This window comes from Engraulis encrasicolus, chromosome 20, assembly GCF_034702125.1.
Source record: "Engraulis encrasicolus isolate BLACKSEA-1 chromosome 20, IST_EnEncr_1.0, whole genome shotgun sequence".
Taxonomy (NCBI): Eukaryota; Metazoa; Chordata; class Actinopteri; order Clupeiformes; family Engraulidae; genus Engraulis; species Engraulis encrasicolus.
Genome location: NC_085876.1, coordinates 17,227,504 through 17,241,513, shown reverse-complemented (window position 1 = coordinate 17,241,513; position 14,010 = coordinate 17,227,504). Strand labels below are relative to the sequence as shown.

At 43.2% G+C, this 14,010-nt stretch overlaps 2 protein-coding genes across 2 annotated transcripts in view; one reads left to right on the top strand and one right to left on the bottom strand.

The window, feature by feature from the left end:
* The window catches only part of ints8 (integrator complex subunit 8), a 26,075-nt gene extending 22,283 nt beyond the window's left edge, over positions 1 to 3,792 (top strand). Inside the window, exons 24-28 of the mRNA XM_063185509.1 lie at positions 199 to 249; positions 887 to 960; positions 1,339 to 1,403; positions 2,412 to 2,455; positions 3,572 to 3,792. Of these exons, the coding sequence (XP_063041579.1) occupies positions 199 to 249; positions 887 to 960; positions 1,339 to 1,403; positions 2,412 to 2,455; positions 3,572 to 3,688 (351 nt within the window). The 3' untranslated portion in view covers positions 3,689 to 3,792. The remainder of the gene's footprint in view (positions 1 to 198; positions 250 to 886; positions 961 to 1,338; positions 1,404 to 2,411; positions 2,456 to 3,571) is intronic.
* Positions 3,793 to 4,306: 514 nt separating this feature from the next.
* On the bottom strand, positions 4,307 to 14,010 carry LOC134436352 (G1/S-specific cyclin-E2-like). The gene is made up of 12 exons (XM_063185510.1): positions 13,986 to 14,010; positions 13,083 to 13,132; positions 12,892 to 12,961; positions 12,749 to 12,802; positions 12,329 to 12,426; positions 11,848 to 11,983; positions 11,293 to 11,439; positions 8,892 to 8,987; positions 8,126 to 8,260; positions 6,391 to 6,502; positions 5,107 to 5,264; positions 4,307 to 4,685 (listed from the first exon to the last, which is right to left on the bottom strand). Exons 2-12 carry the CDS (start codon positions 13,094 to 13,096, stop codon positions 4,599 to 4,601), a joined length of 1,107 nt encoding a protein of 368 aa, XP_063041580.1. The 5' UTR covers positions 13,097 to 13,132; positions 13,986 to 14,010; the 3' UTR covers positions 4,307 to 4,598.

The following is a 14,010-nucleotide window of genomic DNA, read 5'->3' as shown; positions in this document are numbered from 1 at the left end:
ACCCCATCCCCCGCTACAAATCGCATCCTGGCTCTACCAATTGACTCTTTTCATTGATGTTGGTATTGATAGAAGTGCTATTGATGTGTTTAATGAGAATCCAAAATGAGCCTGAAAAGTCCTGGAGTATACTATGTAAAAGTACGGTATATGGATTATTCTCTCTGACGGTTTTGTTTTTTTCTTGTTGTTTTGCAGGTTCTGAAGAGAATGATCAAGTGTTGTTCTCTGCTGAACTGCCACACTCAGGTAAGCTCTTAAAACCAGAGACAGTCTGTATACGAGACGGAACATTAAAAAAACCTTCTATAGGAATGCTCGAGAGCATTTGGCTACGCGAACATGGCGTTTGCCGGCGTCCCTCCTACCTGCCCGGTACCGAGAGCCAATTGCTTGCTGAGCTGCGCGGTCACTTATCCAATCATCTCACCGTCTCGACGCAATCTTTATGTCGTGAAATTCCGCGCATGACTAATCTGAAATAATATCCCAAATAGTCAGTCTGGAAGCGTAGCCAAGATGGCCGCCGAGTGAAAGGACTAAACTGACTTTGTTAAAACTCTTTAAACTTGTGTCTAAATAGTTAATCATGAATCCAAAGAATAAAAAGTCCAATTTATGTTTAATCTCATCATCCCCTTCTCTCTCCTCACTTCCTCACTTTTCTTCCCTCTTGTCTTATTGTCATCCTCTTGCTGTTCCTCCTCTGCCTTTTCTTCCCTTCTCATATTGTCTTCTCTCCTCTCCTCGCTGTTCTCTGATCTCCTCTCCTCTACTGTCCTGTCCTGTCCTCTCCCCTCCTCTCCTTTCCTCTCCTCTCCTCTACTCTACTGTTCTCTTCTGTCCTGTGTCCTCTCCTCTTCCCTGTCCTCTCCTCTCCTCTCAGGTGGCAGTGTTGTGCCAGTTCCTGAGGGAGGTTGACTACATGACTGCCTTCAAAGCCCTTCAGGAGCAGAGCAGGTAAGAGCTCTCACCTCGTTCTACTCATTGTCTTACCTCTGGGTGCATTTCCAGGGTTCTGGGTCTCTCCATAGGGTGCTTTTGGGATTTTTTTGAGTGCACTTTGAGTGAAGTTTGTGGTTGTGGTTTCTGATTTTTTGATTCTATAAAATTGTGCTCTACAGCAATGCAAGATTCCGAAATTCCACATTATATTCTATGGAGGCCAAAAATGCTTAAGAACTTTCAGTCTCCACACATATTGCTCTTACTGGTGTTAAAATGCTGTAAAATGCTAAATGTTTGTCTCATCTATTCCCATAGTGCCAACTGTACAGTGATGTTGTCTGTCTTTCTTCTGTTTAATTCTTCCTCCCCTCTCCTCTCCCTCACTACTAGTCACGATGGAATGGACTCCTACTATGACTACCTCTGGGACGTGACCATCCTGGAGTATCTCACACGTATCCTTCTGTGCTGATGCATAGTTTAGCACTGAAATCCAATTGGCCAGGGCTAAGTAGTGCACTCAGGGGTCAGAGGTCAAGTGCTAATGAAGACTGATGGGTGTCATGACTTACACTCTGGTTTTGATGTCTGTGAAACTACATCACAAAACTTCCGACCATGAGATGCTCGTGAGTGGTGTTCATGTCTTTAAGTTCTCATGTAACATACAGAGAAGTCTGCCCCCCCCGGTGACCTTTTCCAGTGTGGGATTACAATTAGCTGCCCCATAAAAGTGAGAAATGATAGCATGTTATTCAACGGTATGGTGGCCATTTTGAGCGTCTACTCTAGAACCATTTTATTTGTAACTCTCTCAATGAAAAGCAGATGGTTTCCTCTAATTGTCATAACTGTGTGATGACCTATACAGTAGTTGGTAACTGTGAGTGCATTCCAATATGCAACCTTGCTTCCTCCACTTGTGCTTGTGGCCTCGCCCCGCCTCCTGGCCCCTCCTCCGTGGAGAAAACAATAAAGTTTCCCAGCTGTCAGCCTAGCCACAACAACTTTTGGAGGACTGTTTTTCATTCACCATCCCAATTGCAAATGAGAAAAAGACTTTACAATTGAGCTTTTGCAAGATATTGAAATATAATGCTGTTGTCAGTGATGTCATCATGACATATTACTTCCTGGTACGAGGCCACAAGCACAAGTGGAGGAAGCAAGGTTGCATATAGAAAGTGTCTGTGTGTGGAGCTGTAGCGGGTTGCTGTCAAATCCCAGTGATATTTCCTGTAACAACTGCAAATGAGATGGGTTTTTTTAATGATGTTTTCCCACCATGGTTTTCATGATAATTAGAGGACCTTCATGTACTATAACCTTCAAGGGCTTCTACCTCGAGAGACATTCCCAGAAAGCCTCCTGATTTACATGGTGACTTCACAAAAACACTGATTTGACATTTTGGTTATCCCCTAAATCCAAAGAATGTTTCTCCTTCACTGACCTACACCCAGACATCCATCAGAAAAGGGGAGAGTCTGACAAACGACAAGTAGCTGTAAGTACACTGCATCTCGTGCAGTTCTTGCAATCAGGGCTGCTGACAGCTTTGGCCAAGCTCCGGACAATTTTATCTGAAAGGACCCTCCCACTCACTCAGTACATATTTCACAACACATTGTAATGGGGGAGCCAATTCTAGGCCCCTTCACTCCCAGGGCAACTGACTCCTTTGCCCCCTCCCGTGCGTCTTCTCTGTAAGTGTCAATGCTACATGTGGCGTCTCCAGGCCCGCCGAAAGGGGGGGGGGACTAAGGGGTATGTTGTCCCAGGCCCTGGGAGATAGGGGGCCCAGAATTGGGTCCGTATTACATTGGGTAGGGGCCCTTTCAGATGACATTGTCCTGGGCCCAGCAAAAGCTATCAGCGGCCCTGGCCGTCTCCAACACCAAACTCAAGAGTCCCATCACCACCCTCAGTGATTTGTGACGTTATGGTGCACTCCATTCCTGCTAGCTCTACCCAGTTTCTCACAGACATGCTCACCAGCCAGCGCACAGCCTTCAATTGCAGCCCTGTGGTGTAACACTTTGCACTTCCCAGCATTCCAAAACAGACACAACCCACTGACCTTGTCATGACTTAAAAAAAAAAAAAAGATTCATAACTTGACTTTAACTGTTGTACGGTAGATGTGCATATTCTCCTGCTCTTTGCACAGTGTAGTGCTAATCATCAATTCTCAAGTTGAATGAGCATTCTGTAGCCAGTAGTAATCATAGCTTTCATGCAGATGATATTAGCATCATTCTATTCACCGTTCACTGTAAAAGCTCTAAACTACATCATGATAACATTGCCAAAAGTCTGAGTAATGCAGTACATTAAAGGTTGCTATTCTCTCTATCAGAAGGTTACTATTACACGCAGGGCACTGAACTTTTTTCCATCACCAGCCAATATGGCTTGTAGATGTACTGTAGACTTAGCCAAATATGCTTACCACCAATCAAACTGGCTTTTAAGTTTTCTTTTCAAAGAACAAATCTGAACTTCCTCCAGCCTTTCGCCAGTGTTAATTTAAAGGCTTGATCACCCCAAAGGTTTAGACTTGTTTTTTATTATTATTATTTGTTCACTTCAGTGAGGACTACATGTGTGTGTTTCTTGACAGATCAAAGCGATCGGCCAGACGGAGCTCAATGCCAGCAATCCTGAGGACGTTCTGCAGCTCGCAGCCCAAAAGAGGAAGAAGAAATTCCTACAAGCCATGGCCAAGCTCTACTTCTAGATTACGACCACAAAAACAAACAAAACATTTTGTACAATAGCACCATTTTTTTTATTTCTCACTTTGCATGAGAAAATAAACTTTTTTATATATAAATACAGCAATTGATTCCACAATTTAATGAACTTATATTTTTACATATTTACAATTCATATGGTAGTCTATTTTCCCAGAGTTCACTTCTATAGCTTTAGAACTGACTTATTTTCATGTAAGAAAACCTTGGCGGTTGGGGTGTCAAAAGAAAGGGTTGAATTAATTGCTATTTAAAGTACATCAATGCAATTCATGACTATTCAACATTTACATTGTTCACAACATGTACAAAATGCAGCCAACATATGATGTAGAACAGAACAAAAACAAAACAAAAAACATTCTTAAGACAACCCGCTGGTCCAGATAACACATTTAAGTTGAAATTGTTAGTGGTATTCATCCACCAATACTTCAGATCACATCAGAAACTCATAGTTCAGTACCTGTACATCTCTTACAGATAATCAGCATCACTTTCCCATCCCGATGGAGAAACTGTGACTGAAATAATTTATGCTAGGCTAGCACACAATCGTAACATGAAAACTACAGGCAGTTCCCATACTGATTTAAACATAACTTTCCCACAGAAAAGTTCTTACAGGTCAAGTGGTTTCCAGGGAGTTCAGGACCCCGTTTCTCAAAAGCGCCATTGCTAACCAAGTTAGCAACTAAGTCAGCAACTTACTTGTTTGCAATGCAATTCTCATAGGCAACCTACTAAGTTGCTAACTGTTTAGCAACAACACTGTCGAGAAACGCACCCCAGGTCAAGAGCTTCTGTTTTCGTCACAGAACAGCGACACCGTTTCCCAGAAGTCTTAGCGAGCATGGCCTTAGAGAAGGCGACAGAATGTAGCATGTCATATTTTCACGGAGATGATGCATTCTTCTCTGAGCTGCCGGGTGGGGTGAGGGGAACAAAGGAGCTCTCAAACTGCCTCTGGTGGGCCTGGTCCTGAAATAACCATCAAACAGGGCATTTATTAGCAATTTAGTTTTGGGTAGGGTGCGCAGTGCACATCCAAAAACACTTGTTGCAGGTGCCAAACAAAAAAGTCAGAGAGTTGAAAAAGGTAGGTCTGCACACTGCCGATACGCTAAAACATAAAAATAAACTTTATTATTTAAAAAGCAACGTTTCGATCACCCTGGATCTTCATCAGGCATATGCCTGAGACACCACACTTATACCCTACTAATTGAACCTTCACACTTCACTTTTCTGGTGCAATGTGCAATTAATGAAGATTGGCCAACAGGCTGGTCCACTTGAGTCATGAAACTTTCCACACTAAAATGACAGGTGCCTCAGTTATTTTGTCCAACCCCTGGTATATACCGTGTATCCGTATATTTATGTCAATGTCAGCACTCACCAGCATGGTCAGGTATGTGGTGTGTGTCTGGATGTTGTGCCAGTCCTCCTCAGACACGGTCTCAAACTGCTTGAGGGGCACGCTCATGTAGCCCGCCACTGTCTCGGCGTACGGTGCCATCCAGTTCACACACGGTAGCAGCTTCTCCCAGGTCAGACCTGAACACATACGTACGGTACACACGATTGGTGTTGAGCAAACATGCAGACAAATTCTAACCTATTCTGGGTTTAACTTGAGGCAAACCAAGACTGGAAGGGTTGTGTAAGCTTCTGTCTGGAAGTTAAGTGGAAATTATTTTGCCAGCCCAACCTTCACTACCAACACCACTAGCTTACCAGGTTATTAATTTGTAACTTTCCCATAACGAATGTCATTGACTGGGAATTCAACACATACTGTATGTCGCACACACTCACTGGGCCTGATTCTGGGAATAAACCCCACAAGAGCCATGTTGGCCACATCAGTTAACATGGACCACTGCACCAGAATCATGTAGCAGCCACATTCCACCGTGCCCTCAAAGGCCCTTTGCTGAGATACACAGCAAACAAAATACATATCTAAGACCCGGGATATGCTTGCTGCATACGTGTGCATGAACACATTGTCATGCGTATTTTACGTCGATTTTGCGCACGGTAAGACAACTGCATGCGCACGGGTCTTGGGTGGAGAAACATTCATATAGTACCCTTAAACCGAACCATACTCAGAACTGTAGTGGACCAAAATGTGAACCAGCAGAAAAAGAACAGAGTTATTTTTTGTGTTCACATTGTGTTGTCTTTCTGGTCTGTACCACTGGTCTGTTTTTTTAGTGAACAGTACTGTTTCAGAGGGGTCTAGTTTCACGTGCACAAAAAATGCTGAGCCATCGGTCAGAGTTTGTTTTACGTGTTGAAAGGGACTAAGTGTGTGAAAACACCCTAAACCAGGCATGTCAAGGCCTGGGGGCCAAATCTGGCGCACTGTGTCGCTACTAGTGTATGTGGCCTGCAATTTCATTTTAAATGTGTATTACACTTGGCCCACCTAATGAGACTTGAAAACAAAATGTGTGTCAAAAGTAAATCTGACTGAGCTTTAGACTGCAGACACTTTTGAAGCACCATATGATAGGAATGTGCTAGTGAAATGTACATTAAATGACAATGTATGCAAAAGTTCAGCCCGCAAATTTGTCCCAGGTTTTGATTTCGGTCCGTGAATTTGAATTTGACACCCCTGCTCTAAAATAATTTATTCCCTCAGGGAACATGGACCAGGACTGTCCCTCACCTGTGACCTTGAGAACGACCTCCACGGAGGTAAAGTGACTAAGTGCAGCAGCAGCGAGTAGCCCGTACTGGAAGTCCAGAGCATTCACATCCAGAATACACAGGTCCAGGAGCTGGGAACAGAAACATGGAGAAGAGAGAGACCATTCATTTTAAATATCGGTACTTCACCTCAAGCCATTTTGAATAGTGGCTTAATTAGCATTGACAACATTAGATCAGGGCTGTGACTGGCAGAGTAAAAATTGCCAAAATCAAATCAAATGTAGGAGCGGGAAAGGATCTAGACACTGCTTGCAAAAAGACTTAATTTATAATACATTAAGTCTTTTGCAAACTGTGTGCAGATCCTTTCCCGCTCCTATATGTGACAGTTTTTTTATTTGGCACCTGCTGATGCTTTTCTGCTGGATGTGGGCACTTTCCACTACACTCTGACAGTACACCACACCCATTGACAGTAAATAGAATGGACGCCAAATCAACGCTATTTGCCATTCAACGCTTTGAAGCCAGATTTGGGAACATTCCAACTTACATTCCACCTTAGCAACGCCAAACGCAGGTGCTGATTGGACAACAACAAGACTTCTAACGGTCAATCAAACCATGTTCTGATGCTCATTGGTCAATTTAACTTTTAATATCTCTCTAAAATAAAACATCACCACAAAAAATCACCACCCTGGTAAGTTGGAGAGCAAGGGGACCTACTAGTTGAGCGAAAAATGATCCCCCTGGAGTGGCATTTAAGGGAGATACAGGGTTTTATGTCTCTCATAGGAATGAATGGGATTTGGCCATTTTTTGGTCTTTTTGGGTCCAACCTTGGCTCCAACTTGGCTTCAACAATGAAATAGAATTTTGGCCTCCATTCTATTTACTCTCAATGACCACACCACACCAACAAAGAATCAGGAAATCACATGTATGACAGATATTGGCACTATTTCCCTGCTGGGCTGGTTAAGATGGCAGGCATGCTTGAGTTGACACAGTGCCAAACAAGACAGTTCATTTGCAAATGTTATGAAATGTCGCTTGACAAATGCAGAGGCGTGTGCTTCATGGACAAGATATGACATGGCTTGTTTTTCACTCAACAGCAGCTGAGGGGAGTGGACTGATGTTCCAGTACAGACCGGTGTAGTCTATGTAAAACGCAGGTATACACAGTATACATACATTAAAATTTCAGGGATTTCAATATACCCACCTACAATTGATTGATCCATTATTTAGAATAGTACAAATATTTACAGTATAGCCACCTCAAAAAAATGCTCAAATATACAGTATACCCACCACAAAAAAGTAGACTACACCACTGGTACAGACTGCAGCTACACATGAATTTCGGAGCCATTGTGAAAACATTTATGTGAGTGTTGTTGTGCCTGAGTACTCTGCATTTCTTGGACACATCTGCAGTTTGTTTATATCTTGTTTTTGTAACCTCTTTGTACAAATGGAACCACGGGCTCATTTTCAGCATTTCAAGACTCAACTACATCGTAACGTTGCTATGACATTACTGAGAGCCCGAAGTAACAGATTAAGACTTGGTCATTACTATTTCGGTGATAATAAAGTTATAAACAGAGGCTCTGCACAAAGTGGTTGCATTAATCAGGAGCAAAGTGTCTGCTAAATGTAATGCAATACTGTGCGAGTGTAGTGTATATGGTTATAAATGTATCTCGATGAACATGGCTGTGTCATCATTGCATCTCTACCTGCGTGATCTGGATGTAGGTTTCTCTGGAGAACTGTGGGAGGAGGAGGTTGGTGTGATCATACAGAGAGGCCATCTGGAGGTAGAGCTTCATCCAGGAGATGACCGTCTCGGGGCACAGGTCCCAGTTTAACGCCTGGGTTTAGATAAAGCAACAGTACTGAATATTTCATATCCACTAATTCATTCGTTACCAATATGATATTGCAAGCTATATCTGTAAAGATGCTGCTCCATTTTGTGCCAAGCTACCATGTTGGTCACTGATTCAAAAAATCCTATATGCTGTATTAACCCCTTAAGACACGGCTTTATATATTTGTTGTTACAAGTATGGTAATGACCAAGTCGTGGTGCATTACTAAAGGGCCTGTGTTGTGTCATAGTATTGTAGTGCTATGGTAGGTACATTTCAATGACTATTACAGCGTGCCACTGGAGGTACGGCGCGCATTAAGGGGTTAATGTAAAAAGTTACTCAATATCAACCTCATACTTGCACTTATATTCTGCTTCAATATTAGTATGCAAAATAAAGGGAATTCAAGTTCCTAACGTATGCTATGCAAAGTTAATTAATCAGTTATCAATTAAAGAAGCAATAAATACTATGCAAAGTTAGTTTATCAGTTAAGAAACCAATAATCAACTACTAATAATTGCACCGTCATGACGTCTTCTGCAGTATGGTGACAATAGTTTCACACATGCATTTTTGAGGTTGGAAAAACTCACACGTACTGTATGATGAAAGAAGTGTACTGTACCTTCAGCATAATGAGCTCCATCTGCAAGATCTCCTCCTCGTAACAGGCCCCATCCGCCACGTAGGCCAACTCCATCAACTTGGGGGGATTGATTTCCTGAAAAAGGTAAAAGGGGCTTAACATTAAAGAGGTGTGAGTGTGTACTATGTGCATGGGGTGCACTGAGTTTGAACTCTCTCTCTCTCTCTCTCTCTCTCTCTCTCTCTCTCTCTCTCTCTCTCTCGTACAAACTCAGAAACTCTACTGTTGGGCAGAGTGACCAGACTGATAAAGAAAGGCAATCAAGTCAGTAAACGTGAACTTGTTGCTGTTCAGCCCTTGTTATATAAGTCCTCTTTGTGAGTTTCCTTCCCAAATTGTGCCATTTTCACCACAAGTACAGTGGAGAGGAACAAGAAGTGCACTGGTAAGCAATATCGAATGCCACTTCTTTCACATCACACTGACACCACATCTGCAACAGCACCCCTCCCTTTGGCAGCAGAGAACACCTCAGTAGAGGCTAAATAAGGTCAGGTGAGACGTGAGAGTACTGCAACCATCAAAACTCAACTCATGCCCTGGCATCGTTTCCTGCATATGTTAGTCAAGGGGGTGGGGGGCTAGCCAGTGTCAAAGACATATGACTGTCATCATAGGAAAGGCTATGTTCTGCAGTTTTCATATAATATATGATAAGAAAAAAAACACTATAAAAAAAACGTGCACAATTTTTGGCTGAGCAACTTTGCATACTAAAGAAATTAACAATCAATGCTCAATAAAAAGTCTTTTCGGGGGATCAAGCGGATCAAGGTAGATGATTGTGGGGCAGCGGAGGCCTAATGGTTAAGGACACTGACTACATGGACTTCAGATCAGTGGGTCTCTGGTTCGAATCCCACCCTTCCACTCCCTACCACACTCCTCGACTGAGGTGGCTTTGGGCAAGGCACCTAACCCCCACTGCTCCAGGGACTATAACAAATAACTCTAAGTCGCTTTGGATAAAAAGCGTCAGCTAAATGTAATGTAATGTCATGATCTAGATCTTCAGGGAATCTAGTCAAGGCAGCCACCTTAGCTGTTAAGTGCTGGGGGAAAACTTGGCAGGTATGAGCTAATTATCACACGTTGGAAGGGGGCAAGTTATGACATTCCTCAGCATGTCTACTGTACCTCTATCTTGCACAGGATAAACACTGCAATCATGCTACCAGGTTATTTTCCCAATTCCACTCAATACCAATACCTAAGGCCCCTGTCGTGCTCAAAAGCGACTGCCTGCCAGAAAACGATTGACTTCATAGACTGCCCCCCTGTAGAGAGTATTGCCCTTTGCGATCCTGACTTACAGGGGACGGTCACATTCTTGCAACACCTTGTAACTTAGCGGTTGCAAGAATGTGACTGGCCCCTGTAAGTCAGGTTTGCAAAGGGCAATACTCACCAACATTTCTGAGGTGACAGTGGAGGATGCCAGGTGCATGTACAGTGAATTTGATGCAGCTGACCCTCTGTAGTCCAGAGTTATAGGGTGCTATTCCATGAAGTCAGTCGTTTTCTGGCAGGCAGTTGCTTTTGAGCACGACACCCCAAACATCCAATCAGCTCAACTCCCTCATAAGACTGCTTTTTCATACTGTATGTGAGCTATGTATGTGTGTATGCCATGTGTGAGCGTGTTTGAGATTCCTGAGCGCGTCTACTGTACCTCCAGGACTCTAAATCATGGGTCCCCAAACTAAGGCCCGGGGGCCGGATGCGGCCCGCCATGCCCCTTTGACTGGCCCTCCACCTCACAGAAAAAAAATAATGATAAAATATACTTTTTAAATATTTTTTTTTAATCAACAGGCCTTCCTACAGTTTAATTTTCACTAAACTACGTAGTGTGAATAACCAGAAGTTTCTTGTCTTGATAGTTTCTCATCTCACTGTAATATAAATAGGCCTACCATTTCTATTCACTCATCAACTGTCAATCACCATATTTTTCTAACTTGTCCTTGCTATTTTTACATGGTTATTAGAAACGAAAAGGAATACCTGTGGTATTTCAAATTGAAAAACATGTGAAGTACTCACTTCTTTTGCAAATCACTTGTAATGATGAACTATTTTGTACTGTAACTTATGGCTATAACAGGCAGTGGCGTAGTACACAGTCCACATGATTGATTCCGGCCCCTGATCACAGTCAGGAACGATAATGTGGCCCCCAGAGAAAAAAGTTTGGGGACCCCTGCTCTAAATGAACACCAGCCAAATGGCCAAATGCTGGTGAAAATTCATTTAGGCTGAAAGAGAAGACCAACTTACGAACAACTTTGTCCCATTAATGAGTCTGTGTTTGGCTAGTAAGACTTCATCCAGCCATTTTGGCTGGTGGTGAAAAATGTTCATCTAGGGCCCTGTGTACCTCTATCTTGCAGGCGATGAAGAGTGCGGTGAGGCCCGTCAGCTGCAGGCGGTTCTTGTCCACGCCGGCCTGCGTCAGCATGTAGCGGTCGAAGAAGTCCTGCGCCAGGTAGAAGGTCTGCCGGTGGAGCAGGTAGGCCTCGCACACCTGGGGGACGGACACACACACACACACATACATACAAACACACGAGACATGCGAGTGAATACAATGCAACACCTGGGTACACACACACATGCACGCCAACATAACGTTGACGTGAATACAGCACAACACCCGGGAGGTGGGAGGGATGACACAGACACATGCAATGTGACGTGGGAGGGAATATAACGCAACACCTGTGGGGGGTGCGGACACCCACATACACAGAGAAGGTCATTGGTAATTGTCAGTTTAGTTTCTGACATCCAGAAGAGAGAGAGAGCGAAAAAAAAAATAGAGAGAGAGAGAGAGAGAGAGAGAGAGAGAGAGTCAAGTCTCATTTGTAAGAAGCGGGATAGTTTCTGCCTGCCCCTCCTCTCCCCAACCCAGCCCAGGCGAGAGGAGCCTCACCTCCAGAAGCCAGTCCAGCAGGATGGCCCTCATCTTGGGCTGGATCTCCGGGTGCCTCGCGGTCAGGCTCTTGTCATGCTGGTACTTCAGGTCTTTGGCCAGCATTTTCACCCACACGTCCTCCGAGCAACCCCAACTAACGTAGCAGAGGTGGAGAAGAAGAATAAGACGCTCACTGGGCTGACTATTACAGTTCCATTATATTGATGAAAACAACAACCTGACATAATGACATAGGGCCTACAGTAAATGGTCCAATGCCAATTATCTGTCTCAAACACTCTCACAAACAGGATCGCATGTAGTGTACAGTTGTAATGTACACAAGCACAATAAAGTCACTCAGAAATTGTACTATGCACAAGCTCCAAACGCTGCACCTAATACAGTATACTATACTACTATACTGCAGTATGCCTTCTGTCCACTCAATCATGAAGTATAGTTAGTTCTAGTGCATCATATGAACGCCAACACCAACCTGAGGGTGGGGAGAGGCGAAGGCAATACAAGTTTGTCCAACGTTTCCATCCCAATCATTGGACTGTCACTGTACGTCTCCTCTTCTGCCCTTGGATTCTGACATGGGCAAGGGAGAATACATTACCACACTTCACTGGAAGAATGCATGCTTCATTACAAGCAAATTACAATGATGAAAAATAGACATTTTCCATGTGCAACCCTACCAGGCTGCATTGCACAACAATAAAGACTAGGTTGCTAACAGAAAGTGGTTAACCATTTCTAACCATTCATCAGGTAGGCAGGCTACACGAGGCTCGACCACTGAGCTACGTGCTGCGAGCAAAATGGCCTCCCATAACAGAGTGGTCAAGCATAATATGAAGTTTTATGACAAAGAAGGTTTGGGTGAGGTCTCATAAAAGGATTCCCTTACCTGCACGTCACCAGTCACTTTCTTGGACGACGGTGTTTTCTTTTTGTAACACTGCTGCAAAACAAACACAGTGGTTACTACCAATTAACTAATAAACAATAACATTACCCAATATTATTACGCTGTCAATCATGAACACAAACCTCTCTTTTCGCTTTTGTCATTTTCCTGGACTGTGGCGTCACGCATTCGGATTTGGATTGAAGGCGACCGCTGCAACATACGAAGATATAATATTTTAGTAAACCAACCACAGGGGGCATAAAATCATATGCAAAACGCGCATCTAACCTCACAGCTAATTTTAACTTTAAATATGTTAGCACAGGCTTACCTTCGTCTTGTCATTGTTTCTTGGAAAGTGAGTCGTCGCCCTTGATATTCCTAAAATAGTCAAGCACAAGACTGATGTGAATGCCCAAACTTGTGCACTTGAACTCAAGGCGGTAAGCTTGCTGTTCTTTCCCTAGCTCGCAACAATGGGGACATTCAAGCTAGTTTCCTGTTCCTCGAATGTAGTAGTGTACAAAATGACGGCAAAATGCACGTATTCTGCAGTTCAAAGATGCAAAACCGTATTCAGCACTTCCAAAATGTACTTTATAAATTAAGTACTCCTTTGGCGCGCTGAGAAATTCGATAAGATCATGAATTTGAGGAGTAGAATCTACATGGACGCGCCAAATTTCCAGAAGCGGGTCATGCAACTCGAACTGCAAGGACACATTCAATCCACGTAAAGCAAACAGCAATGTAAGTATTTGGAAGTATTCCCATCTTCAATTCCCGTATGTTATAAACATTCACTTACAGAAATACCATGAGATAAAAAGTTAGTCTCATGAACATACGTTTGGAGAAAGACCAACCATTTGACTTCAACTCCATTCTATATTTTTTAATATATGGTTTAAGGATCACATCCACGCATTTTGAGGTTCTTCCAACAAACATCAACTATTGCATATTACCTGCTTTGCTGTACAAATGCAGTTATTGGCCAAATACAGACGACAGGCCGAACTTCACCAATCCAAATGCTAGCTAGCTGGTTGCTACCAAATTTAGTTGGAATTTAAGTTCCAAATTATTTTGACATCAGGCGTGTGTGTGAAACAAACGCGTATACAATACTAAAGAATGAGGTAACTACTTATTAATAACAAAAGCAGACAGCATATTATGCATTCAAAGGGGTAACTAGTCAGCAGTGACTAGACACAGCCCTTTCTCTTACCCGGTAGTCGTGCAGAATGACTGTG

Bases quoted from the DNA above. Each gene is read 5' to 3' on its own strand.
- LOC134436352 (XM_063185510.1), bottom strand. The intron at 8,261-8,891 runs GTACAGTACACT...ATCTAAACCCAG, and splicing joins TGGAGCTCATTATGCTGAAG to GCGTTAAACTGGGACCTGTG. The intron at 6,503-8,125 runs GTAGAGATGCAA...TTCTGTTCCCAG, and splicing joins CCTACATCCAGATCACGCAG to CTCCTGGACCTGTGTATTCT.